Source organism: Meles meles, chromosome 14, assembly GCF_922984935.1.
Source record: "Meles meles chromosome 14, mMelMel3.1 paternal haplotype, whole genome shotgun sequence".
NCBI classification, from domain to species: domain Eukaryota; kingdom Metazoa; phylum Chordata; class Mammalia; order Carnivora; family Mustelidae; genus Meles; species Meles meles.
The window spans coordinates 3,887,925-3,915,800 of record NC_060079.1 but is presented as its reverse complement, the minus strand read 5'-3'; the positions used below and the strand labels follow the sequence as shown (position 1 = coordinate 3,915,800).

The window sequence follows — 27,876 nt, the reverse complement described above, 5'->3', positions numbered from 1 at the left end:
CCTGGAATACGTTTAATTTGAAGGGAAGCTAAATCTTAAATTTTGTCTATGCCATCATTCTTAGGTGTAATTTATAAGATAGAGAAAGGAGAGGAAACAGTTCCCATCAAGAGTCAGCATTTGGGGCGCCTGGGTGGCTCAGTGGTTTAAGCCGTTGCCTTCGGCTCAGGTCATGATCTCAGGGTCCTGGGATCGAGCCCCGCATCGGGCTCTCTGCTTGGCAGGGAGCCTGCTTCCCTCTCACTCTCTCTGCCTGCCTCTCCATCTACTTGTGATCTCTCTCTGTCAAATAAATAAATAAAAACCTTAAAAAAAAAAAAAGTCAGCATTTGCCGTCTATTAGAGCGGGACTTTGAAGGCCTGGAGGAAACCGCGTTGACCCGCCTTCCGGAAGCGCTCTCGGGCGGAGGCTGTGCGCATGCGCGAATGCAGCAAGTCCGCCCCCCCCCGCCCCCACTGTCCTATTATGGAGTGACTGCGCACGCGTGGCTTGTGAGTGGAAGATCCCGGGTGCCAAGGTGGGGTGGTTTCCGCGGTGCTCGGCGGCTTCGGAATCGATTGTGGTTCTTTTTCTCTTGTGACCCTTTCTCCAGTGCAGTGAAGGAGGAGGGGTTTCAATTAGTGGTGTCTGGGGATGGCTGCGGAGCCGAGAGGGGAACGTGGTTGCTGTTGTATGAGACCCGGCCTCATGGGCCCGGGCCGGGAAGGTCCGCACAGCTGTGCTCAGGCAGCCCAGATGCGGGGAATAGTCAACCCCCGGGCCAGGGCAGCACGAGAACTCCCCTCCGATCAGAAATGGAACTGGGGCTTACTGCCATTTACTTTTTGCCGCGGACGTTCAAGCCTCCACACCTGTCTCCTGGGGCCTTAGGAGGCAGGTCTTCTGCCGGGCGCAGGGCGTTAAGTGGCGTAGACCAGGCCCCAGCTCCCCAGGGCAGGCGGGGACACGGGAAACTTAGCGGTACTGAAGGGCAATAGCGTCTTGGTGGTGCAGGGATTATAGTAAGGGACCTGGCTGGGATGGGGGACACTTTCCAGGGGAAAGGGAGATGTATAACATCAGAAGGATATCTTGACAGGGATTGTGATTTCGTGGAGGTACACAAGGCAGTTTATTGTGTTGTACGTTTATGATCTGTATTAAACTGCAGGTAAATTTTACCTTTTTTAAAGTTATTTTTTTAAAATAACAGGATAAATAGAATTTTAGAAAATGAGGGGGAAGAAAGCATCTTAGGCAGGGTAACTACGTATACAGAGATGAAAATGAAAGATTCTGGCCCTTTTCTGACAGTAAATGGGATTAAGGATAGAGTCGTAGGGCAATATGCAAAACTATTTAGGAAACATCTAGGCCATTCTTACCCATTTTCAGAGGGAGCCTTACAGACTACCTCAGATTTCCCTTCCCTCCCTCCACACCCCCTACCCATTTGCTCAGGCTCTGAGATGAACGGTAATCCTAGGGGTTTTTCCTAGGGCACTTTCCACGCCTTGACTAAAATAACTTGTAGACAGCAATATGATACTGTGTGAATTTATACAGTGGGGGAAGGAGTGGCTTGCTTTAGTAAATGTAATATGGAAATTGAATTTTATGTATTTGAAGTGTAATTGAATTTACACATTACTTTTTAGGATTACATGAGTTATACCGAGTTAAATACTATTTAAAGAAATAGTAACCACAGTCCATTAGGAGCCTGCTAATCCCTACTGATGCTGTAAGTTAACGTGCCCAGCCCTTTGTTCATGCTGTTCCTTCGCAGTCCTCACTCTTCATCTTTTCTTCTCCCTCAAGGCCAAGTTAAAGTGCCACCTGCTGTTTCACTTCTCTTCGCCCACTCATGCTCTTCATTCGGATCCCATTGCATAATGGTGGTGAGTGGTGCTTTTCTAATAGAGGACTCACCATATTATCACAATTATTTGTCTGTTTCTCAGCCATGGCCCTGTAGACATTTGAGGTCAGATAGTTCCTTCTTGTGGAGGGTTGTCTTGTAAATACATGGTATTTGCCAGCATTCCTGGTCTCTACCCACTAGATACCAGTGTCACCCCCCCCACACACACACACACTTCTGACAACCAGAAATATCTCCAGACAGTGCCAAATATTCCCCTTCTGGGGCAGGCAGCGGGGGTGCAAAATCTATGAGAACCACCGATCTCATGTATGAGCCATATGAGGCTCAGCATCAGTTTAATAATATGACACAGCACTTCCCAACTTTTCTGGACTTGAAAATCTCTTTCACATCAATTTCATAAACCCACTTACAAACCATTGTTTTTAAACAATGCTAAAGATATGATAAAGTAGTGACTTAAGTAAAAAAGTGAGAATATTGAAACTAAAGTTTATTTCATTTAGTCTGTAGCAATGTTTATTACATAAGCAGATTTAAGTTTTTCCCACTTAACAAGTGATGCAATCTTGAACTCACTTTATTAAGGTAGAAAACAGTCTATGATTGCTAAAATTGCAGCCCCCTCCACTCTCCACAAGTTCCTCATTGATCTTACTATCATCCAACACATTTTATTCCTATTGCTTATAGTCTGTGCCTCACTGGAATATAAGCTCCAAGGGACTTTGATTTCCATCACTAAGAATAGTGATTAGTACAAAGCAGTACCTCAATAAATGATTACCAAATGAATGGATTTGATCAGCTTTAATGTAAAATTTTATTTTGGAACAGAATCCATACTAAACTATAGATTGGAGTATAAATTGCCTTTTACAGCATTGAAAGTAAACAGTTTTCTTAAACTGCTTTTTAGAATTTTTTTTTTTAAACATAAACTGGTTTCTTTTTATGGTTTTCAGGTTTTATTTCAAGCTGCAGTTTGAAAGCCTTTCTCCACAAATGGAGCTATGGAAAATGCTTAGTACTAGTAAATAAAAATTCAAATTTTCCTGTCTATATCAGGGTTATATGTAATACATGTTTCTGTACAATGTACATGGGTGTGCACACATACATATATGTATATATGTGTGTGTATACATACATTAACACACACATACTTTTTTTGTCCTTTACCTCTTCTAGACAGTAGTGTAGTGTAGCTTTGATCAGGAACTGGTTGTACACTTCAACTCTGCCAGGAGATGCTGGATTGTAATAGTTGCCCGATTCTTTTCCTGAGTGAAAGGAACTCTTAATCCTGAAACACCAAACCAAAATGAGACCTTTTAGTAGGTTGCGGATCAGTTTGCTATATTTTCTTAGTCTCTCTTGGTTCGGCATGCACAACACACTAATCTTTGGAATTTCCTCCTGGAAATTCTTCAGCCTGATAGCTCCTGGTATGCTTTCCTAAAAATTTATTCTGTGTGCTTTCTGCAGTAAACTAAAGTTACTCATTTAAAGTCTTCATACCATTGCTCAGTGGGACTGCTGCAGACCCCTCTGTGTTGATTTAAATTACTTTTATTCTAAATTATAACCTCAAAGGCAAATAATTCATCCTGCTGTCTGCATCATCTGTTCACCAGAGATTCTTCCACAACTACAGAACTTAACACATTTCTCAAATTAAATATAAACAAAACTATAAAACAAAAAAATTCAAATTAGTTCATTGTGAACATTGTTTTATTGCTGAATTAGTAGGCAGTTCTTTTGAGATTATTCCTAACTTACCTGAAACTGTAGAATGCATCAGTTCTTTTACCAGCCACTTGATGCGAAGGCTATGTCTTTACCTTCAGTGCTCTTTTTCCTTTCTTTGCCTACGGGAGAACTTATTCTTTAGATCGTAGTGTAAATATCCCTTCTTCACGGGAGCCTTTAATAACCAGAGTCATGACAGCCATATAATTTAATTACCTTACTTAACCATCCATTGATATCCATGCTAATAACATTTCCCTCAATATTTTTATTGTGATAATATACATGTAACATAAAATTTACCATCTTAACCATTTTTAAGTGTACAGTTCAGTAGTGTTAATATACTCAGCACTGTTGTGCAACAACTACCACCATCTGTTTCCAGAACTCTTCATCTTCTGTAAAACTGAAACTATACACATTAAACAACTTCCCATTCCTCCCATTCCCCAGCAACCACCATTCCACTTGCCGCCTTTATGAATTTGACAGTGGAATCATAGAGTATTTGTCTTTTTTGTGACAGACTTTTTTCACTTAGTATAATGTCCTTAAGGTTCATCTATATTGTAGCATGTGTTGAATTTATTTCCTTTTTAAGGCTGAATAATATTCCTTTGTATGTGTATCCATTCATCTGTTGATAGACACTTGGGTATTGGTCTCTTAGATCATGTAGAAAACAAAAAGTAGAGTCATAAATTGACATTACAATAAAAATAATAAAATTACTTTCATAATTGTCCATATATTTACCTTTATGAGATCTTTATTTCTTCTACATACAACTTCGAGTCACTGTCTAGTGTACTTTCTTTTTTCTTTTTTTTTTAAGATTTTTTTATTTCTTTATTTAACAGAGAGATCACAAGTAGGCAGAGAGGCAGGCAGAGAGGGAGGGGGAAGCAGGCTCCCCTCCAAGCAGAGAACCCGATGCGGGTCTTGATCCCAGGACCCTGAGATCATGACCTGAGCTGAAGGCAGCGGCTTAACCCACTGAGCCACCCAGGCGCCCTGTCTAGTGTACTTTCATTTTAACTAGAGGACTCACTGTACCAATTTTTGCAGGGGAAGTCTAGTGGTAACGAACTCCCTCAGCTATTGTTTATCTGTGAATGTCAGTTTCTCCCTCACTTTTTTTTTTTTTTAAGATTTTATTTATTTATTTGATAGACAGAAATCACAAGTAGTCAGAGAGGCAGGCAGAGAGAGAGGAGGAACCAGGCTCCTCACTGAGCAGAGAGCCCAATGCAGGGCTCAATCCCAGGACCTTGAGACCATGACCTGAGCCAAAGGCAAAAGCTTTAACCCACTGAGCCACCCAGGTGCCCCTCTCCCTCACTTTTGAAGGACATTTTCATCAGATAAGGGTTGTTGGTTGATTTTTTTTTCCTATTCATCACTTTTTAAGTATATCAGTCCACTCCTTTCTAGCCTCCAACATTTCTGATGAGAAACCTACTAATGATCCCTTTTGGTGATTCCTTTTATGTGACAGGTACCCTGTCTTGGTGCTTTCAAGATTCTGTTTTTGGCTTTCCGTAGTTATTTTTATAATGTGTGGGTGTTTTGAGTTTATTCTACTAAAGAGGTCATTAAGCTTCTTGGATGTTTATAGTTCTGTCTTTCACCTAATTTGGGAAGTTTTCAGCCATTATTTCTTCAAATAATTGCTTTGTCCCTTTTTCCTCTCTTTCTGAGACTCCCACAGTGTGTATTTTGGTCTACTTGGTATATGCCGTTAAGTTCTGTTCACTTTTCTTTACTCTTTTTTTTTTTCTTTCTTTCTTTTCCTCAAACTTAGTAGTTCTAAATATCTTATCTTCAGGTTTGCTGATTCTTCTGTCTAGTTTGCCTTTGAATTCCTCTAGTGAATTTTTCATTTCAGTAATTGTAACTCTTAGCTCTGGACCCTTTTAGTTTCTTTTTGTGTTTCCTATCTCTTTTGATATTCCCATTTTGTTCATACGTCATTTTCTTAGCTTTTCCCACATCTTCCTTTAGTTTCTTTAACATGTTTTAAAGTCTTTGTCTAGTAGGTCCACCATCTGATCTTTCTCAGCGATGGTTTCTCTTGATTTACTTTTTTCCTTTGAATGGCCTATACTTTCCAATTTCTTCATATGCCTTGTGATTTTTTGTTGTTGTTGTTGTTGAAAACTGGTAGTAATTCTGGAAATTAGATTCTTCCCCTTCTCAAGGATTTGCTGATTTTATTATTGTTCTGTTTATTGTTTTGGAGTTTTGATGTTGTAGGGCTGTCTGTGCTGAGTATCAGCCTGAGGTGTAAATTAAGGTCTTCTCAGGTTTTTGACTGAGCCTCTTCAGCTTCCTGGGAAGACTTTAAGTGACTTTCTAAATTCCCCTGTATATGTAGTTGCTTTTTATAATGATCTTGTCCTTAAATGTTTGGCTTCCCAGAGGAGAAAAAGAGAAAAATAAAGTGAAGAAAGAACCACTGGCCCTTTAAATGCTCTCAGAGTTTCTTCAGCTGGAGGTGGAAGTAATGACCACAGTGGGAGCCTTACCCTAATGGCCGCCTGACTCTGTGTCTGTGCCTCCGTATGCAGAAGCAGCTGTTAGTGATCAGAACACAGATCCCCAATATTTGAAGGACAGAGCCCTTATTCTCTACCTTGTTTCCCACAAATTGCATAGAAACTACTCCTGGGACTTTGTGTGCTCTTAAGCTTTGTATTTGTTTATTTGGCATCAGCTAGTTACAGGGCCAAACTAGTGGCCAGAGTTGTTTCCCTCTTCCCTGCAAACCAGTTTTCATGGGCACATCTAGGCCATATCACAAACCTCCCAACCACAAACTGTAGAATGTGTGTTTTTACTTTGTGCCCAACAGGATACATCCCCACCTAATTCCTTCCCACCCACCTGAACAGTAAAGATAAGAGTTCCAGGGGCACCTGGGTGGCTCAGTGGGTTAAAGCCTCTGCCTTCAGCTCAGGTCATGATCCCAGGGTCCTGGGATCCAGCCCCGCATCGGGCTCTCTGCTCAGGAGGGAGCCTGCTTCCTACTCTCTCTCTGCCTGCTTCTCTGCCTGCTTGTGATCTCTGTCTCTCAAATAAATAAATAAAATCTTTATTTTTTTTTTATTTGTTTATTTGACAGAGAGAGATCACAAGTAGAGAGGCAGGCAGAGAGAGAGAGAGAGGGAAGCAGGCTCCCTGCTGAGCAGAGAGCCCGACGCGGGACTCGATCCCAGGACCCCGAGATCATGACCCGAGCTGAAGGCAGTGGCCCAACCCACTGAGCCACCCAGGCGCCCCAATAAATAAAATCTTTAAAAAAAAAAAAAAAAGATAAGAGTTCCAGGTCTCTCTCTGCTTCCTTGTCCCCACATGTGACGAGTTTTGTATGGCCCTTTATGCCTCTCATTTCTAGGGAAACTGAATAATAAACACTTCTTGTAAGGACATTGATTTCTCCGTGCCTTCACTCAGTCACCTTTATATATTAGGACCAAACACAAAACAGAACCCTGTGCACAGCTTCCTGACACAGGAATGAGGAGTGGGGGATGGGTAACCACCGCTGAGCTAAGTGCCAAAAACTGAAATTAATCGTAACTTGAGCCTTCCTTTGGAAGTTGCAAGTCTTTAAATAAACTCTAGAGTTCTAAAATAGTTACATCAGACAGATTGTGCCAGTACAGCTGTCTAGGTATGGAGACAGTCTTCCCAGAATCCTCTAATAATCTTTATACACACCCTTTTTCACCATTCATTCCCATGGATACCACTTAGACATTGTCAACTCTCAGGACAATTTCATCTCTTTCTGACCACTTTATGTTGAGGATACAAAATGGTGGATCTGTTGCATGGATGATTCACTGTGTTGTCTACAGTTGTTACAGTGATAACTACATTTCATCAAATCTGAGATACCATGGATTATAAGAATACCGTCACTTTAAGAAAACATGCCCACAGTTAAATTTATACACCATCACTTTTTTAAAGTCATGTCCTGATTTTAAGTTGTTAGAATGAGAAAATAATAGGTGAAGGATACTTGGACCTCAGTGTATAAGTTTTGCCACTTCCTGTGAATTTAAACATTTTAAAATATAAAGTTTAGAAATGAGAATTGGGTCAGAAAGTAGGAATATCCTTAAATGCAGAATATCTAATTTTTTCCAAATAGAGCTCATGCCAACTTAAATTATTAACTAGCTTAGAGTACCAATATCCCTACATTCTCGTCAGCATTTCCATTCTTTCGATTTACTTGTTTCATCTGCCCAAGCTTATTTTGGCCATTTGTTTCTAATACTGAGGATATAGAAACTAATTGAAATATTGGTAAGTGGTTTAGTGCTGTGATTTGTCTGATGTTCATATAAACAAAGCTTTAATCCAAAAAAGAAAATGAAACTGTACACAGATGTTCATAGTATCTTATTCACAATAGCCAAAAACCAGAAGCAATCTTAATTTCCTTCAATGAATGAATGTTTAAATAAATTTTAGGACCAGTATATCAATTTCTATTTTAAACTCATAGGTGCACACACACACACATACACACACATGCCCTGCTGCTTGGATATTTTGAATGTATTGATAAATCTGGGGAGAATTTACACCTTAATGATACTAATTCTTCCAGTTCATGAGCATGGTGTGTCTCTCCTTTTACTTAGGTCTTCTCTAATTTTTTCAGCAGTGCTTTGGAATTTTCAGTATCGAGGACTTAGTCTTTACGTTAAATATACTCATAAGTATTTTTTATGCTATTCTATAGGAAATTGCTTTTAAGCTTAATTTCTATTTATTTGCTGCTAAAATACAGAAATGCAATTTACTTCTCTGTATTGATCTTATACTCTTAGACTTCGATAAACTCACTTATTAATTCTAGTAGTTTTTGTTGTTGGTTATGCTTCCTTAAAATTTTCTAAAAATAAACTTTGCCTTAGAATAGTTTTAAGCTTACAGAAAAATTGGGAAGATTGCAGTGAGTTCTTATATACCTTACCCAGTTTCCCCTATTATTAACATCTTCTACTAATAGGGTACGTTTGCCACAACTAATGAACAATATTGCTACATTATTAACCAAAGCTCATACTTTTTTCTGATGTCCTTAGGTAATACTTAGGCACTTCTTGGCAGTGACTGTTGTGTTTTTCTTGTTTTTGATGACTCTTAATCGGGGTTTGTCTGATTTTCGTTCATGCTTACACTGGGATTATGTGTTTTTTGGGGGGAAGACCATGAAGTACTGTTTTCATTACCATATATCAAGGCTACAGGCCACCGATAATGAATTATCACCATTGATGTTGACCTTGATCACCTGGATGAGAGTAACGTTCCCTTAGGATTTTCTCTGTAAATAATCATGTCTACAAATAGGGGCATCTCTTCCTTTCCAGTCTTTATGCTTGCTTGTTTCTGTTGTGTTTGTTTGCCTTCTGGAATTAACTGAAAAGCCAGGATAATGTTAAATCAAAGTGGTGGCAGTGAATATCCTTTCCCTTGTTCCTGAGCTTAGAGAGAAAGCATTTATTGTTTCACCACTAAGAAAACTATGAAGCTTATGTGTTTTGTAGGTGACGTTTATCAGGTTGAAGTTCCCTTTTATACCTAGTTTGCTCAGTTTTTAACATGAATGTATGTTGAATTTTGTCAAAAGCTTTTGTAGTATCCATGCAAATGATCATATGGCTTTTATCTTTTAAACTGTTAAACTAGGGGGATGCCTGGGTGGCTCAGTGGGTTAAAGCCTCTGCCTTCAGCTCAGGTCATGATCCCAGGGTCCTGGGATTGAGCCCTGCATCCAGCTCTCTGCTCAGCGGGGAACCTCAGCAGAGGAACCTCTCTCTCTGCCTGCTTCTCTGTCTACTTGTGATCTCCCTCTGTCAAATAAATAAATAAAATCTTTTAAAAAATAAAATAAAATAAAAATTAGGAGTCAGCACATTTTTTGTAAAAGACCAGGTAGTAAATATTAAAATATTTACTAAAATAATAGCTTATTCTAATAACTTATGATAATAACTTATCATAAAAACAACTGTAAGATTTAATCTGGGTTCATTAAACAATTGGGAAGTATTCTTTCTCTGTTTTCTGGATGATAAAATTATCAACATTTTTTTTTAAACGTTTGCTGGAACTCATCAGTGAATTTTCTCAGCCTCAAGTCTTCTCTTTGGGAAGGTTTGGTAACAAAATTAGTCTATCTTTGATAAATATAGGTTGATATGCTTCTTTAAATAGTTTAATTTTACTTGTTTTTGAACTTTCTATAAATCTGTCATAGTGTTTATACCTTTGCTTTGCTCCTTCTCTTCCTAGAGGCATAACTGCTTGTTTATAGAGGGCTTATTTATATTTCAAGATTATATTGTGTGACCGAATGTTTTATTAACAAGCTTTTACAGGTGAGTCTTTGATGAAGAAAGGAAAGAAGAAATCAACAAGCTATTTGTACTTCATGAAAATACATTGGTTTTTCCGTAGTTGGTACATAGAAGGTTTTTGGTTTGGGTGTTTTGTTTGTTTGTTTTGTTTTGTTCTGTTTTTTTGTTTTTTGGTTGTTGTTTTGGATCCTAGGTAGAATAGCTAGCTCTTTGATTTTGAAAAGGAGAACAAAAGCAGCATCTAGCAGGCATTTCTCATTAAATATATATATATATATTTATTTAAAGAGGGAGCATGAGTGGAGAGGCAGAGGGAGAGAGAGAATCTCAAGCAGACCCCATACTGAGCCTGACAGGGGGCTGGATCCCAGAACCCCAAGATCATGACCTGAACCAAAACCAGGAGTCAGAGGTTTAACTGACTGCACCACCCAGGCACCTTAGCATTTTTCATTTTAAGTGGCTGCTCAGCATCTCTTGAACCCTTTTCCTAAGCCTGGGGAATTTGCCAGGTTCGAATGCTATTTTACCAGCTGCCCTTGGTGGCGTAGGCAGGAGGCCAAGATTGTCAATCAGGTACACCCCCATAGGCCTTGGAGGAGGAAGGGAGCAATGTGACGAAGCTATTGAATAATCTTTGCTGATTTTCAGCAATCACTTGCTGTACACTTTGGGCATATTTTAAAAAGCAAATAGGATGCTGTTTTTATGCTCTTAGAAAAAAAAGTTATCTAACTTTTGGCTTAAAAATACATTTGGTACTGTGTAGTAAAGAATTTGACCTCAAAGAGAGGTTTGAGCTTTGCCAAGGCTCTTGGGAGGTAACCTGTAAAAACATAAACTTTCCCAGGTTGTGGGAAAGTCTTTGTTGCTTGTCAGGGCCATGAGGCCTTATCAACCCTACCTCCTGGTTGGGGCAGCTGGAAACTGACTTCATTCAGTCACTCATACCAACACAGTGAAGCCTTAATAATAATAGCTGGACACTGAAAATCTGCAGAGCTTCCCTGGTTGGCAGGACTCCATGCATATGGTCCCATACCTGTGCCAGGAGGGTGATGCATCCTGAGGGCGATGGGAGCTTCCTGTTTGGAGCTCTTCTTGACGCTGCCCTGTGCATCTCTTCCTTTGGCTGGCTCTGATTTGTATCTTTTCCCTGGAACTGTGAGTACAGTTGTTCTCAGTGAGTTCTGTGAATCCTTCTAAGAAATTACCGGACATGATGGTGGTTTTGGAAACCCCCCTGAACTTGGAGTGGTCAGGAGTCTTGGGAAGACTTTGCTGTCTGGACCAGAGCTGTCCTGAATCTCCCAGTCTAGCTAACTCCATTGGTACCACAAGGAGTGATCGGCCTGGCCATCAGTTCCTGCAAGACCCCTTCTTTTTCTCCCTCCCTGTGTTTGACTTCTTCCCCTTCTCCTTGCCATTCCTTTAAATTTCCATACCTCTTTCTATTCCCCTCCTTTATCTGTCCTTCACGTACCCTACCAATAACACCCGTGATCCTTAGATCACCTGAACAGTGACATTCAAACTTGGAATGATCTCTGATTCAGGGGATTTACTGTGAAGTGTCCAAATATGGCTGTTGGGGTGCCAGAAGAAAGCAAAATGTCTTTAGATATTTATAGTAAAAAATTTCATTCTGCTAGGAGTCTTAAAAATGCGAAAATCTCATTTGTAAAAACTGAATATGGGTAAAGGAAAAGCCTGCATTTGTTAAGCTGTATTTCAATAGGCGACCTCTGTAGATGTTTGATCTCAGAAATTTTAAATATGAGGTTCTCTTATAAAACCCACTTCCGGGGCGCCTGGGTGGCTCAGTGGGTTAAAGCCTCTGCCTTCGGCTCAGGTCATGATCCCAGGGTCCTGGGATCGAGCCCCACATCGGGCTCTCTGCTCCGCGGGGAGCCAGCTTCCTCCTCTCTCTCTACCTGCCTCTCTGCCTAGTTGTGATTTCTCTCTGTCAAATAAATAAAATATTTAAAAAAAAAAAAAAAAAAAACACCCACTTCCAGTTTGGGCCTTTGCTGTGAGATAAAAAATTTCTAAATTGTTATTTGATGGGAGAGGGGAAAATACCCCCATAGTACCTTTGCTTATTTATTTGCAGATCATAGACGATTTGTGAAATGAGTGACTCTGATGATGAAGATATCCCGCAGCTATCTTCCCACGCCTTCGCAGCCCTCCAGGAATTTTATGCTGAGCAGAAACAACGAAGCGACCCAGGCGGGGATGATAAATATAATATTGGAATAATAGAAGAGAACTGGGTAAGTAAATGCATTGCACATCCCTCCGGAAGTATGGGTACAACGCTGATTCCGTACTTGTCTGCACCTGTCCGACCTGCACTGTGTTTGTCTATATCCTACTTCATATCAGTGTCTGTCTCACTGCCCCTCAAAAGCTGATGCCCTGTCTGGGGAGCTGAGACAGAGTGCGGTCTATGATCGTCTAAGACAGCATAAATGCAGATTTTCCTGGTTCTGACCATCAGGCTAGTTGGTGGTCAGATGGGGACAGAATGTTCATTTGTGACCAACACAAACTTGTGCTTCCTTCTTGTACATGGATGGTTTCTCTTGGTTTTTGTGGAGCCAGCATCCTCGTCAAAGGGGTAAAATATATCCTTTCAGTAAATAGGGTCACTAAACTTAAGCATGCAATGAAAAAAGATGAGAGGGAGTTCTATAGAAGATACTAATAATTTCTGGTGCATAGAATGTACTTTAATTATATTTTTATGGTCTAAATAAAAATTGGAATTAAAAGAAAAGAAAAAGTGAGTTGAGGGAAACCAACCTAAGCTGGAGCCTGGCAATTTAAATTTTTGAGGGAGATAGTTGAGAAATAGATGAAGCTTGGATTTTCTCTCTGTGCACACCCCTCAGTAATGGATTTGTCTCTCTCTCTCTCTCTGTCACTTTGGAACTAGAAGGAAGGTTTTGTATACCTTTTTTTTAATAACCTTTTTATAGCCTTTACATTTTGTGTCAAGTTTGGATCTCTTAAGTTGTATAAAATTCTCCTATTTACCATCTGTTTGAAACTGACTAATAAAAATATTTCTACACTAAATTTTCTACCCACACAAAAGCCTCTTTCTCACAATTTCCCTTCTTTACATGTCTTTGTAAAGAATGAAGTACCTCATTCTTTTCTTTTCTCCCTGCTTAATGTTTGAAGCACTGTGTGTGTTTTTCTGATTCTAAAAATAATCCATGGTTATTGTAGAAAATATATAAAAATATGAACACAAAAATAAACTTATTTATTTAAGAAACTTGTTTATTCCTAGTCCCACTACTTAAGTATTTTTATAATTTTGACACTTTCTTTGGTTTGGTTTGTTTATGAAATTGAGAAAAATTTCTTAGGGACCAAAAAAAAAAAAAGAGAGAGAATGATGCAAGTATTGGAAAGAAAACATTATAAAACTAGAGAATAAATCCAAGAGGCTCAATATTAAACTAATTGGAGTTAGAAATAATGAACTGAAAACAAAGGGGAGAGGAAATCTTTAAAGATTAATATTAGAAAATTTTCCAGAACTTCAGATCCTTACTAAGACACATGGTTACATGACTGAAAATTCCGTATGCAGGTGACAAGATCTTAGAACCTTCCAGAGGAAAAGCAGGCCACCTACAAAGACTCAGGATGAGTCACATTGCACTTTTTGATAGCTTTGTTAGAAACTAGAAAAAAGTGGAGCAATGTCTTCAGTATTTGGAGTAAAATTTTGTTCAGCCTAGAATTCTGTACTCAGCTCAGCTATCAAACATGAAGATAAACTAAAAAACATTTTAGAAATGGCAAGTCTCGTGGCATTGACCACCCATGCACTGCTTCTCCAAGGCTGCCAGAGGATGCGGAAGAATTAGAAGTGAACTCAAAGAAACAAGCAAATGACAGATGTATTAAGGTATTAAGTCTAGGAAAAAGAAAAGGTAACGTACTAGAAGGAAATGGTAGCAAAATATGTTACTTGCCCCCACAGTAAACACTGAACGTGATTTTAACCAAAACAGGTTATAATTATATGGGGAGGTGAGGAGATAGGAGAGGGTGTGCGTGACAGAGTGAAATTCTCATCTGCCATAATGCAAAGTGAATTAATCAAGAGATAGCATTTAGAGACACCTGGCTGGCTCAGTCGGAAAAGCATGGGACTCCTGATCTTGGGGTTGTGAGTTTGAGTCCCACACTGAGTGCAGAGAGTACGTAAAAATAAATAAATAAATAAATAAACTTTAAAAAAATAAAAAAGGAGCATTTAAAGCATAGTATTTGGAAATGTGGGAACAAATGATAGAAAGCCAAGACTTCAACAGATGCTTTTGAGGAGTGGGGGCAGGAACTGTTGTTTTTCTTTGTAAGCCTAGTAGTGCTTTTGACTTTTAAAGCTATCTTCATGCAGCACACTGAATAAGAAAGACTTTTATTTTTTAGAAGGGTCTGAGGAGAGCCGAAACACAGCTGTGCTCTGACAATGCTGGAGTGAGAGAGAAGGGCAGCTTGGCAGCCACTGCCGGAAATAGTCACCCACCTCCCAGAGCAAGTCCAGCAGACCCCCTCCATATCCGGTGTGTTAGGGGCTTTCCTCTAGCTTCTTAAGCAAAGAGAGGTGGAGCTTGACATTTTCCTGCAGCTAAGAATGGTTAGACACAGACATAGTTCATATATATCCAAATCAATAAGTACATTCTGTCTTTGGAAACGTTTATGCACCTTGGGATTTTCTAGGTTAACAGTCACACAATGTGCAAATATTAGCAGTTTGACTTCCTTTTTGACTGTTACTCACTTATTTTCTTACAAATATTGTTTTCTTATGAATATAATGATATCCATTATATTCATTAGAATATATATAATTATATATTCATATTATATATGTATATTATAAATATACATTGTATATATAACATATATAATATTCATTAGAATATGTATATTCTAATTATATTCATTATACATTATATATATATTCTTTTTTTTTTAAGATTTTACTTATTTATTTGACAGACAGAGATCACAAGTAGGCAGAGCAGTAGGCAGAGGGGGTGGGGGACCAAGCTCCCTGCTGAGCAGAGAGCCCGATGCGGGGCTCGATCCCAGGACCCTGGGATCATGACCTGAGTTGAAGGCAGAGGCTTTAACCCACTGAGCCACCCAGTTGCCCCTATATATATATATATATATATTCTAATGAATATAATGCAATGGCTAGATCCTGCAGTAGAATGTTGAATAAGAAAATTGAAAGCAGGGGCGCCTGGGTGGCTTAGCAGGTTAAGTGCCTTCCTTCGGCTCAGGTCATGATCAGGTCATGATCAGGTCATGATCAGGTCATGATCAGGTCCTAGGATTGAGCCCCATGTTGAGATCCCTGCTCGGTGGAGAGTGCTTCTTGCTCTCTCTCTGCCCCTTCCCCCATCTGTGCTCTCTCTTCTGCATGCATGATCTCTCAAATAAATAAATAAAATCTTTAAAAAAAAAAAAAAAGGAATGTTGAAAGCAGACATTCTTGATTTCTTTCTTATCTTATGGGAAAAAAATAGATCTTTCATTTTTTTAAGGCTTTTGGTTTTTTTCTTAGACGCTCTTTATCAGTTTAAAGAAGTTCCCTACTATTCCTAATTTTCTAAGAGTTTTTATTTTTTTTAAGATTTTACTTAATTATTTGAGATAGGGAGCAAGAGAGAGCACAAGCAGGGGGAGAGGCAGGCAAAGGGAGAAGCAGACTCCCTGCTGACCAAGAAGCCTAACACGGGACTTGATCCCAGTACCTGACCTGAGCCGAAGTCAGGCGCTTAATCGACTAAGCCACCCAGGTGCCCCATGATGTTTGTGGGTTTTTTTTTTTTTAATTTTTTTTGTTTATTTTTTGTTTTTTACAGAGATAAAAGTAGGCAGAGAGGCAGGCAGAGAGAGAGAGAGGTAAGCAGGCTTCCTGCTGAGCAGAGAGCCCTACATGAGGCTCCAGGACCCTGGAATCATGACTTGAGACGAAGGCAGAGGCTTTAACCCACTGAGCCACCCAGGTGTTCTAAGGTTTTTTTCTTTTTGTTGCTAATCATGAAGCAGTGTTGAATTTTGTTAAATGTTTTTCTTTTTGGATTCGTTGAAATGATCATATGTTTTGGAGACGTTTTTAAAGCTGGATTTGCGAGCCATCAGGAATACTGGGAGCTCACTGTCTACTCCCACCACGTCCTCCCAGCCCTGCCATTCCAGGGGGAGGCCTACTGGGGATATGGGCCTTTTCCCACTGCAGAGGAATCTACTTTTTCCATTAAAATTTTACCGCTTCACGTATTAATTAAGTGGATAATCAAGGATCACTAGAAAGTTAAAAGCGAGTCGTCAATCAGCATGAAGACAAAGAGCAGGACGGCACGTACATTTCACCGGCTTCTCTCGTACATGTGAGCGGGGGTGTTTCTTTTGTGCTACACGGATAGTTGAAGGCTAATTAGCAGTATAACTAAACTCTAACTCTGGCAGTCTCCTTCAGACAAATAAGTTTATTGAAAGTATTCAGATGAATTAGGTACGTAGCAGGTCTTACTCTACAAATACGTGGCCATTTAGGGCTTTTTGTCTTATGAAACTGGGATTGAAAGGGTTGTGCTTCTGAGGAATGGTACAACGTGATGGTTCAAAGCATAGCATTTGGGGTTGATAGCCCCAAACTGGAACTCCAGCTCCAGCAATGTAGTGTTAACAATCTGAGCTTCCATTTCTTTTCTCTGAAAAAGGGGCATAATTTCTACTCTCATGCTTGTGTAAGACTGCACCAAAGAATGCTGAATAAATGACAGCTGTTGTAAAAAAAAAAAAAAAGAAAGAAAGAAAGACAAAGGGCAAGATGACAAACAACTTACCCCTTGAGGAAAAAACAGGTAACTCAGGAACCATTCATAAGGTAAAGACTGAGACCAGGCATGAGGGAAAAGGATCACAGACTGGGTTTTGCTATCCTCATCCCTGTGGTGCTGGTTAACATACGCTGCTAATTGGTAATTGAATCTAGAAGCTTAATCAGACTCCAGTTCAGTTTTTGGGCAAGAGTCACACAAAGGTGGAAATGTGGTCTTCCATCAGCAGAAACACTGATTGGTTGTCTCCTGTTGTGATGTCGGCAGCCCCTGATGCTCAGGGACTTAATTAGAGCCTTCTGTAAAATAATTTCAAAGAATAATTACTTTTTGAAAAGAAAAAGAGGGGCGCCTGGGTGGCTCAGTGGGTTGAGCCTCTGCCTTCCACTCAGGTCATGATCCCAGGGTCCTGGGATCGAGCCCCACATCGGGTTCTCTGCTCAGCAGGGAGCCTGCTTCACCCTCTCTCTCTCTGCCTGCCTCTCTGCCCACTTGTGATCTCTGTCTGTCAAATAAATAAATAAAATCTTAAAAAGAAAAAGAAAACAAACCTGAAAAAAATGTGCACACTGATACGGTGATATAAATTAAAGGACAGCATTTATGGTGGTTCTGAAATGACTTCGACTCATTGCTCTGGTCCAGCAGCTGAGCCAGTTTTGGTACAGTCAGGACACCGCCTTGCGCCTTGCGACAGAAGCCATTGCAGCTGCTGGAGAACGTGGCAGGTAAGATCCAGAGTTGTTCTCTCTTTTGCCTTCTGATCTAAAGTAATGTTTGAAATGGCCTTCCTCGTTGAGCAGTGGTTTGTAAGACATCTGAACCCTAATCTGCAAAAGGGGTAAGCTGTGGTTTGCAGAACATGACGAATTAAGAACTGCTCCAGGACTGAGTTTAGGGACACAGAAATCCACTCATAAGACCTCTGTTCTTTATTTCAGTGTTCTCTAACCTATTTCTTACATTTATACCCTAAAGTTTGCTTTAAAAGAAAAAAATAATCTTAATGTTTGACTTTTGAAGTTTTAAGAATACAGGTTTTCAGGGCGCCTGGCTGGTTCATTTGGTGGAGCACGCATCTTTTTTTTTTACGGTTTGTATTTTTTTTTTTTAAGATTTTGTTTATTTATTTGACAGAGATCACAAGGAGGCAGAGAGGCAGGCAGAGGCGGCGGGGGTGGGGGGGAAGCAGGCTCGTGCTGCGCAGAGAGCCGGAAACAGAGCTCGATCCCAGGACCCTGGGATCATGACCAGAACCAAAGGCAGAGGCTTTAACCCATTGAGCCACCCAGGCACCCCATATATTTTATTTTTTTTTTTTTTGCTTAGAATGGATATATTTATTATTTATTTATTTATTTATTAACATATAATGTATTATTAGCCCCAGGGGTACAGGTCTGTGAATCATCAGGCTTACACATTTCATAGCACTCACCATAGCACATACCCTCCCTGATGTCCATAATCCAGCCACCGTCTCCCTACCCCCTTCCCCCCAGTAGCCCTCAGTTTGTTTCGTGAGATTGTCTCTTATAGTTTGTTTCCCTCCCGATCCCATTTTGTTTCATTTTTTCCCTCCCTATCCCCTATGACCCCCCTTCCTGCCTCTGAAATTCCTCATATCAGAGAGATCATATGATAATTGTCTTTCTCTGATTGACTTATTTTGCTCAGCATAATACCCTCTAGTTGCATCTACATCATTGCAAGTGGCAAGAGTTCATTTTTGATGGCTGCATAGTATTCCACTGTGTATATATACCACATCTTCATCCATTCATCTGTTGATGGACATCTAGGTTCTTTCCATAGTTTGGCTATAGTGGACGTTGCTGCTATAAACATTCAGGTGCAGGTGCCTGAATGGGTATATACCCATTTGTATGGGTATAGGGTAAATACCCAGAGGTGTGATTGCTGGGTCATAGGGAAGCTCTATTTTCAACTTCTTGAGGATCCCCCGTGCTGTTTTCCTAAGTGGCCGCACCAGCTTGCATTCCCACCTAAAGTGTAGTAAGGTTCCCCTTTCTCTGTATCCTCGCCAGCATCTGTCATTTCCTGACTTGTTAATTTTAGCCATTCTGACTGGTGAGGTGATATCTCATTGTGGTTTTGATTCGTATTTCCCTGATGCCGAGAGATGTGGAGCACTTTTTCATGTGTCTGTTGGCCATCTGGATGTCTTCTTTACAGAAATGTTTGTTTATGTCCTCTGCCCATCTCTTGATTGGATTCTTTGGATGTTGAGTTTGATAAGTTCTTTATAGATTTTAGATACTAGCCCTTTATCTGATATGTCGTTTGCAAATATCTTCTCCCATTCCATTGTTTGTCTTTTGGTTTTGTTAACTGTTTCCTTTGCTGTGCAAAAGCTTTTGATCCTGATGAAGTCCCAATAGTTCATTTTTGCCCTTGCTTCCCTTGCCTTTGCCGATGTTCCTAGGAAGATGTTGCTGTGGCTGAGGTTGAAGAGGTTGCTGCCTGCATTCTCCTCAAGGATTTTGATGGATTCCTTTCTCACACTGAGGTCTTTCATCCATTTTGAGTCTCTTTTTATGTGTGGTATAAGGAAATAGTCCAGTTTCATTCTTCTGCATGTGGCTGTCCAGTTTTCCCAACACCATTTGTTGAAGAGACTTTTTTCCATTGGACATTCCTTCCTGCTTTGTCGAAGATTAGTTGACCATAGAGTTGAGGGTCCATTTCTGGGCTCTCTGTTCTGTTCCATTGATCTGTGTGTCTCTTTTGGTGCCAGTAGCATACTGTCTTGATGATGACAGCTTTGTCATAGAGCTTGAAGTCTGGAATTGTGATGCTGCCAAATTTGGTTTTCTGTTTCAACATTCCTCTGGCTATTCAGGGTCTTTTCTGGTTCCATATAAATTTTAGGATTATTTGTTCTATTTCTTTGAAAAATATTGATGGTGTTTTGATAGGGATTGCATTAAATGTGTAGATTGCTTTAGGTAGCATAGACAATTTTCACAATATTTCACAATATTTTCACAATATTTTTTCACAATATTTGTTCTTCCAATCCATGAGCATGGAACTTTTTTCCATTTCTTTGTGTCTTCCTCACTTTCATGAGTACTTTGTAGTTTCCTGAGTACAGATTCTTTGTCTCTTTGGTTAGGTTTATTCCTAGGTATCTTATAGTTTTGGGTGCAATTGTAAATGGGATCGACTCCTTAATTTCTCTCTCTTCTGTCTTGTTGTTGGTGTAGTGAAATGCAACTGTTTTCTGTGCATTGATTTTATATCCTGACACTTTACTGAATTTCTGTATGAGGTCTGGCAGTTTTGGAGTGGAGTCTTTTGGGTTTTCCACATCAAGTATCATCTGCAAAGAGTGAGAGTTTGACTTCTTCTTTGCCGTTTCAGATGCCTTTTATTTCTTTTTGTTGTCTGACTGCTGAGGCTAGGACTTCTAGTACCATGTAGAATAGCAGTGGTGCTAGTGGACAGCCCTGCCAGAGCATGCAGCTCCTGATCTCCGGGTTGTAAGTTGAAGCCCCGTGCTGGGTATAGAGATTACTTTTTAAAAAATTAAAAAGAAAAAGAATACACGTTTTCTGTTTTGTTATTTCAGCTTTTATTTTTATCAGAATTTTGTATGTATATAATTTCAAGTCAAATGGTGCTGCAAGCCTTGTTCAGAAAAAAAAAAAAAATCAATTGCTTATTGCCCCCTTGTGTGCTTCCCTTCCCTCTGCTCCCTTTCAGTGGCTGCACTGGCTGGTTACAGCCGGATTTCTCAATGCGTGTTCATACCGGCACTTCTTGATCTGTCACTTGCAGACATAGTTTCTTGACTTCTCACTATGGAGTGTGACGACTTAGCTCTCATACTCCGCACATATGCATGCTTTCTGTCTACATTCCTGATAGATTCATGTCTTAATTTTGGAGAGAACAGGGTTCATATTTTGCCACCACAAATGTTCCTTAAAGCTGAGCCTTACACTCCTCCTTTTCTGGTATGATTTTTCATTTTCCTGAAGACAGTAATTCTTAGATTTTATGTGTATCTATATTCATGTCATGAATTAATGTTCAAGCTCTCCTCCAGTTATGTGAACCTCCGATCCATTAATGCAGACATGTTTCAACTCCATGAAATAAGTCACTTCTGAGGCTGTACAAGCTGCTCTTACCGGGACTAGTTGATTTCTGGCTTTGCTGTCGGTCTTACCTTGGTGTCTCCGTTCACCAGAGCCCTTTTACTTCTCCTTCCTTCCGGGTTCCGGCTTCCTGTGCTCCGGTTCTTAGTGCACAGCCTTACCTTGGTCGGTACATCCTTCAATAGCTTCCGCCGCAAAGGTGCACCGGAGGGAAATGTGGAAACCTCTCATATATGGGAGCGCTTTTATTCTGTCCTTCCTCTTGACTGTGTTCATGTTTTTGGGTGTCTCTTCTAGGTTTTGAGGGCATTGTCTCACTGCATCTGGGTTTCTGTAGGTGCTGTGAGAAACCCACTTCCATTCTGATTTCTTGTAGGAAACCTGTGTTTTCCTATCCCTGCCCATGGCAAGCTTCAGGTTTTCTCTTAGTCCCGTCCTTGGTGCCTTGCTGTGGCGCTTTCATCTTCTGTACTTTTTATTTTCTTCTTTTCTTCTTTTTTTTATTTTCTTAACTCAGGCCCTTCAGTTTGGGGAAAGGTTTCTGCCACAGTTTTGGAGGCGTGGTTTGGGGAAGAGAATCCTGGGAACGAGTTTCTTCTTTATTAAATAGACTTCCAGTGACTCTTCCTGTTTTTAGCCCGGCCTTCTCCCTCCCGTCTTCCTTGAGCCTTTGGGGGTGCTCTGATGTAAGCCAGGATGCTTCTCAGCTTACCAGTTTAGGACTTGGTTTGTTGGGTCTGCTGAGCCAGATTCCACCCATCCATTTGCTTTTATGCTTCTAAAGGGGTTTTTGGTTGGTTGGTTGGTTGGTTGGTTGGTTGGTTTTTGTAGTTTTGGGGTCTTCTCTAAAGTTCTCTTTGCTCTTGGCAGTTTATGCTTAAGCAACAGGATGAACTTAAACTTGTGTTTTATTTTGTCGGCTTTAATGAAGGAGCAAATGTAAATGAGTGTGTCATATCTGGCATCTTTAACTGGAAGTCCTAAGTTTTTCATTTTGCTGCTCTTTTTCTTTTAAATTGTATGTAGATGCTTTTCAGGTTTTTCTTAATGACAGTGTTTTTACACATGCTTTCTTTTTCTCCATTAATGTATGGGCGTTGGAGGAAGTTTTTTATTTTCTCTGAAAGGCATCTTCAGTATTTTTAGGAACTGTGTCATAATATTCCATATTAATAATAACGGTAGCATTTATTGAGCCCCTACTGTGTGCCCTGTCCACTGTATACATGCTTTGCAGGGGGTCATCCCTTTTGACGCTCCATTATACTCTGCATTATAAAGAGAGACTCTGAGGCTTGCCGGATGGTGTCTCCTGCGGAAGGTCACCCACCAGCAAGTGGCAGAGCTGGGGCTGCTGCAGGATAAATGACATCGTCTCCCCCAAGTTTATCACCCTTCCGCTCTCAGTCCCTCTTGCGCCTCAGACCACTTTCCTTTAGCCCTAAGTACAGCTCTGAAATTCCATGTGGAGATCTGCTGGTGACAAACTCTCAGATTTCGTTTGTCTCAAACTGTCTGTCTCTCACCCTCTTTCTCAGAAGATACTTGCACTGCGTGTTTAAGCCAGGGCCACTGCGTGGTATCTTTGAGCACAATGAGGACATCATTCCATCCTCTGCCTCTCTCTGGCCCCCAGAGCTCCGGCAGCAGCCTGAGCTGGGGGTTCTGATGGCCCTTGTCTGTCTGGGCTGGGATATGCGTGTTTCTCACAGAAGTGTGTGACATCGACAGGGTGTATCACACACTTCAAGTGCACTGGAGCTGAGAAGCCCTTTTAGGGAACCAGTTGGTACATGGAACACGGGTCTCTGTTCAGAAATGCATTTCATGAGGTGCCTGGGTGGCTTAGTCAGTTAAGCGTCTCCCTTCAGCTCAGGTCATGATCCTGAAGCGCCATATTGGGATCCCAGCTCAGCGGGGAGTCTGCTTCTCCCTCTGCCCCTCACCCACTTGTGCTCTCTCTCTCACTCTGTCTCTCTCGAAAAATAAAGAAATAAAATGTTTTTTAAAAATGCATTTCACAGTTTTAAAGCTGTGTCTAATTTTTAAAAAGAGTACTTTTTGGAATGATAATATAAATGATGAAAATCTAAAAGTTACAAAGAGGATTGAGGAAAAAGTCAACCTCCAGGGCCCTGGTTCCCCTCCATGTGGGGAGGTGGGGAAACCACCTCCAGGGGTCTCTGGCTCTATGCATCTCCCAGAGACCACCAGAGCACCTGTGAGCAGATGTTCTTGTACCCATGGAAGCTGCACCAACTTTCTGCTAGACATCTCTCCAAAGGCGAGGGCAACAAAAGCAAACATGAACTATTGGGATTTCATCAAGACAAAAGGCTTTTGCACAGCAAAGGAAAGAGTCAACAAAACTAAAAGGCAATCTATTGAATGGGAGAAGATATTCGCAAATGACATATCAGATAAAGGGCTAGTATCCAAAATCTATAAGGAACTTAGCAAACTCAGCACCCAAAAAACAAAAATCCAGTCAAGAAATGGGCAGAGGACATGAACAGACATTTCTCCAAGAAAGACATCCAGATGGCCAACAGACACATAAAAAAATACTCAACATCACTCGGCTTCAGGGAAACAGATACTGGGAAGGATGTGGAGAAAGGGGAACCCTCTTATACTGTTGATGGGAATGCAAACTGGTGCAGTCACACTGGAAAACAGTATAAGGTTCCTCAAAAAGTTGAAAACAGAGCTACCCTATGACCCAGCAAGTAGGCATTCACCCAAAGGTGACTTTGGTCTGACTCAGGGCAAGATTCTGCTGTGCACAGGTGATCCAAAGGGGCACCTGCACCCCAATGTTTATAGAGCAATGTCCACAATAGCCAAACTATGGAAAGAGGCCAGATGCCCATTAACAGATGACATTCAAAAGAATGAATCTTGCCATTTGCAATGATGTGGATGGAATTAGAGAGTAGAATACTAAGCAAAATAAGTCAGAGAAATACAAATACCATGTGATTTCACTCATATGTGGAATTTAAAAAACAACAGCTGAACATAGGGGAAGAGTGGGAAAAATAAAATAAGATGAAAATTGAGAGGGAGACAACCCGTGAGGCCCTGCGCTCTAGGAAACAAACTGAGCGTTGCTGGAGGGAAAGTGGGTGGAGGGATGGGGTAACTGGGTGATGGGCATTAAGGAGGCATGTGATGGAATGAGCACTGGGTGTTCAATGCAACTGATGAATCACTAAATTCTACCTCTGAGACTAATAATAATAAAAGGAGTACACTTATTCCTTGAGTATCTTGCAGGGAATGATATATACCATTCCATTTTATTAAATGTACCACAGTCAACTCAGTAATTCAATATTTAGGTTACTTTTAACGTTTTGAGTAGTTGGTTTTATGTTTAAAGTTAAATGTTGGAGCACTACCCATTTGTAAACTAGGGACTGCTTATAATGAAACAAATTCTTTGATTTCCTTATATAAAAAAGAAGCAGAAATTCAAAGTAGCTTGTTGGCACTGAGGTTGAATTTTACGGTATCTTTGTGGAAAACAACATATTGAGGCCATCGTTTGGGGTTTTTCTCTCTAGATTATGAATATTACAAAGTAACTTCAAAATATTTAATTTTAGACTTAAAGTATTAGAAATAAATGTTAAAACAAGGACCAATGTGAAAATAACAAGCAAATTTAAGCCTTGGGCTATCTAACTTTCTTCCTAATGTGTTCCTAATGTTTTACATTTTTTACTATAAAAAAGCACAGTTATTCTTTCATACCTTAAAATTATGAGCTGCAGAATTTTTAAACACCAGATTCCTTAAAAGTGAGGTAGTATAGTTTTCTCTTGAAATTTACTGCCTTTACATTAGCTTGCACTCTGATTAAAATCTGAATGCAAGGACCTGTATTCTCTTAGAGAAGTAGTTGTTACTTAACACCGTAAGCTATCCGTTAAAGATCTTTCAGGAGTTTTTTCCTTTTCTTTTCTAGAATAGCGTGTGTGAGCGCCCCCAGTGTTTACCAGAAACTGAGAGCCCTACACAGAGAAGACATTTCTGTATACATCTTTGAATATGACAAAAGATTTGCCATATATGGAGAGGAGTATATCTTCTATGATTACAATAATCCATTGGATTTACCTGAAAAAATTGCCACACACAGTTTTGACATCGTAATAGCAGATCCCCCCTACCTTTCCAAGGAGTGTCTCAGAAAAACGTCAGAAACCATCAAATATCTGACTCAGGGCAAGATTCTGCTGTGCACAGGTAGGTGCATCTCAGTAACAACGACCGGATATTCCAGCCTTAGGTTTCAGGAGCTGGAAGAGATCTCAGAATTCAAAGACTGAATCCGCCTACTGTGTGACCCTACACAAGTTGCATAACCTCTCTGTGCCCGGGTTTCCTTCTCTGTACACTGGGACTGGTAATACATCCTGCCTTTCAGCATTGCTGGAATTAAGTGATATGACACATGTGAGATGGGTCTGGCACTTGGTGAGTGGACTATGTTTTTTTATTTCTTCTCATCAGGAATAGTAGCAGTATTTGATCCAGCCTCTCCACTTGCTGAAAGAGAAGCATGGAATCGATAACATTAAAATGAATTGCCTAGGGTTACAGAACTAGGCATCGGATTAGATTTATTTAATCAGCAGGAGATTTTCTTACTGATGAGAGTCATGCATGTACTTTCAGAGGGTCGGTGGAGAACTAGCATGTTAACTCCTGGTCAGTTACGTTGGGGGGCTGTTGTCCACACCCCGGGGTGCCCTTGGGCTGCCAGTGCCCCTCAGGCTGGGCAGGGAGCTGGAGCTGCAGGAAGTCTGTTTTCCATTGTGTTGGAGAATTGTCAAGAAGGTGACTTTTTCTCCCAGGTCATGTTTACTTAAGGCTTATTAATTCAGTAGTTGTTTGCTAGCCGTCTGTGTTGGCTGACAGGCTGGCGCTCTGACCTCATGGAGTGTACCTTTTAGTTTTAGGGGATAAGTTAAAAACTAGCAGAACAGACAGAAGAAATGAATGACCAATTCTGGTAAGTGTAGTGAAAGAATGAAAGAATCAGAGAAGGGTGGGGCGGGCACTGAGATTGACCAGTGCCCTTAGGATGGGGCCGGGAGAGAGCTCCTGGAGGAGCAGCGTTCCAGTGGAGATCTCAGGGGGCAACCCCCCCCCCGGGGTGGGGCAGGGAGGGAAGACGCCATAATTCCAGGAACCAGTGTCAGAGCCCCCCGGAGTTTTCCTCCAACCCCTGGTTCTTGGAGGGCTGCGGGGAGCACAACCCGGCACTGCGCAAGTGCAGGGAGCATCGCTGGAGCGGGGGGAGGGGCAAGAGGAGCCCTACAAGTGACGGACCCTGTTGGGGCTATCCTTTAAGGCGGCAGCCCCCAACGGACAGGACCCAGTTGGCCTAAAGGAATGTGCTTTCACTTTGTGCTGAAAGGGACTGAAGGGCAGAAGTAGAAGCAGGCTCCCCATTGAGGGTGTGTCCAGCAGAGAAAAGACGTGGTGGGGACAAGGTATGACAGTTGTAAGGAGGGCGGGGAATGGAGTAAAGATACACTTTGAGATCAAAATGGAAGAGCTCACTGTGCTCAAGATGTGGTGGGAAGGGAAGAATCTAGGATGAGTCCTGGGTCTCGGGCCTAGGCTGGCTGGAGAAGTACTTCCTGCAATGGGGTGTTCCGGGAGAGGTGCTCCGAGGTCCCCGGGGCATGTCCACAGCGGTGGCCACGTGCCAGCTAGCGGGTGAGACAGCGGAGCACTCAGCCAGAAGCTGGTGTGAATGTATTCCCGAGAGTTTGCAAGGTCGGGTATTACTGAGAAGGGGGGTTCTTGACTCAAAGTTGGAAAACACTTGTTCTTAGTAATTATTTTTACTTTCCTTATGTTATTTTGTGGAATATAACTTTATTTCTAAAGTTTTCTAAGTGTCTCAGTTTTGCAGAAATATGAAAAACATTTATTAAATGAAAAGGGGGGAAAGTAGGTAATTTGCAAATGTGTTAAAGTAAAAAGGGATATATCCAGAATTGACCTTCCCTGTATTTGCTGAGCGATACTGTCAACTTCACGTTTTCTAGTCAAGAATCCCTTCACTGCTGGCAGTGGCATTGTGGTTGGCATTTCAGACTTCGGATTCACTGGGTTTTTTACCTTCAGGTGCGGTCATGGAAGAAGAGGCAGCAAAACTTCTTGGCGTGAAGATGTGCAAGTTCATTCCAAAACACACCCGGACCTTGGGAAATGAGTTTCGCTGTTATGTGAATTATGATTCTGGGCTAGACCGTGAAATCTAAATGCAGGTAGTAATATAATATGGTAAAGGATCCTGTACGACATTTCTCTTTTATTATTTCCTTGGTAGATTGAAGTTATAACCTCCGCTCCTCCCCTGCGAAGTGGGGCTATCCCTGGCCTAATTTTCAAAATAAAGAATACAGCTTCTCACTATGACTTCCTGACTGCGGGTGCCTCTAGACCTCAGGATGCTTTTGCCAACTTGAATCCATGGAATTAGAGTGGGAGAAATCTTAGAACCCATCTAAAGTCTGCTCTCCTCTCCTATGAATAGGTAAAAAAGAAACCTGGGGTACAAACAGCTTAGTGGCTTGGCCAAGACCTGAATTAGGACCTAGGCCTCTGCCTCAGGTCATCTGCCCCCTTCAGATGGGCCCATTCTGACTCCACCCAACGGCCTGCCAGTCCTTCACAGCCGCTTTCCTGGGATGTCACAGGACTTGTGAAGGGGCCCATCATCTGCTCCAGCCCCTCAAGGAGGCACAACTTGTCTCCATGAGAGAAGTTGGTAATTCTTAGAACTAGTATCTGAAAGCCTCCTGGATGTTTGCTCCTCGCT

General features: G+C 41.0%; 1 protein-coding gene and 1 non-coding gene across 7 annotated transcripts; both read left to right on the top strand.

Moving 5' to 3' along the window:
- Positions 1-443: 443 nt before the first annotated feature.
- On the top strand, positions 444-27,470 carry EEF1AKMT1 (EEF1A lysine methyltransferase 1). Of its 6 annotated transcripts, none has more exons than XM_045978366.1 (6): positions 453-518; positions 1,802-1,881; positions 12,126-12,288; positions 17,548-17,630; positions 25,003-25,283; positions 27,180-27,470. In XM_045978366.1, the coding sequence occupies exons 3-6, from the start codon at positions 12,145-12,147 to the stop codon at positions 27,314-27,316; spliced, it is 645 nt and encodes a 214-aa protein (XP_045834322.1). In that variant the 5' UTR covers positions 453-518; positions 1,802-1,881; positions 12,126-12,144; the 3' UTR covers positions 27,317-27,470. The 6 variants fall into 6 exon arrangements, with proteins under 6 accessions (XP_045834325.1, XP_045834322.1, XP_045834321.1 ...); XM_045978370.1 differs by having other exon boundaries at positions 470-518; positions 17,551-17,630; XM_045978367.1 differs by having other exon boundaries at positions 474-492.
- On the top strand, positions 16,416-16,544 carry LOC123925398. Its single transcript, XR_006814993.1, has one exon. It is a non-coding gene; the product is annotated as a small nucleolar RNA SNORA19 (small nucleolar RNA).
- Positions 27,471-27,876: the final 406 nt, after the last annotated feature.

What these genes read in the sequence shown, in the direction of transcription:
- EEF1AKMT1 (XM_045978369.1), top strand. Translation starts at nt 12,145, where the DNA reads ATGAGTGACTCTGATGATGAAGATATCCCGCAGCTATCTTCCCACGCC. An exon ending in GCTGCTGGAGAACGTGGCAG is followed by an intron (nt 17,631 to 25,002) that starts GTAAGATCCAGA and finishes TTTCTTTTCTAG; the next exon opens with AATAGCGTGTGTGAGCGCCC. An exon ending in CAAGATTCTGCTGTGCACAG is followed by an intron (nt 25,284 to 27,179) that starts GTAGGTGCATCT and finishes TTTTACCTTCAG; the next exon opens with GTGCGGTCATGGAAGAAGAG.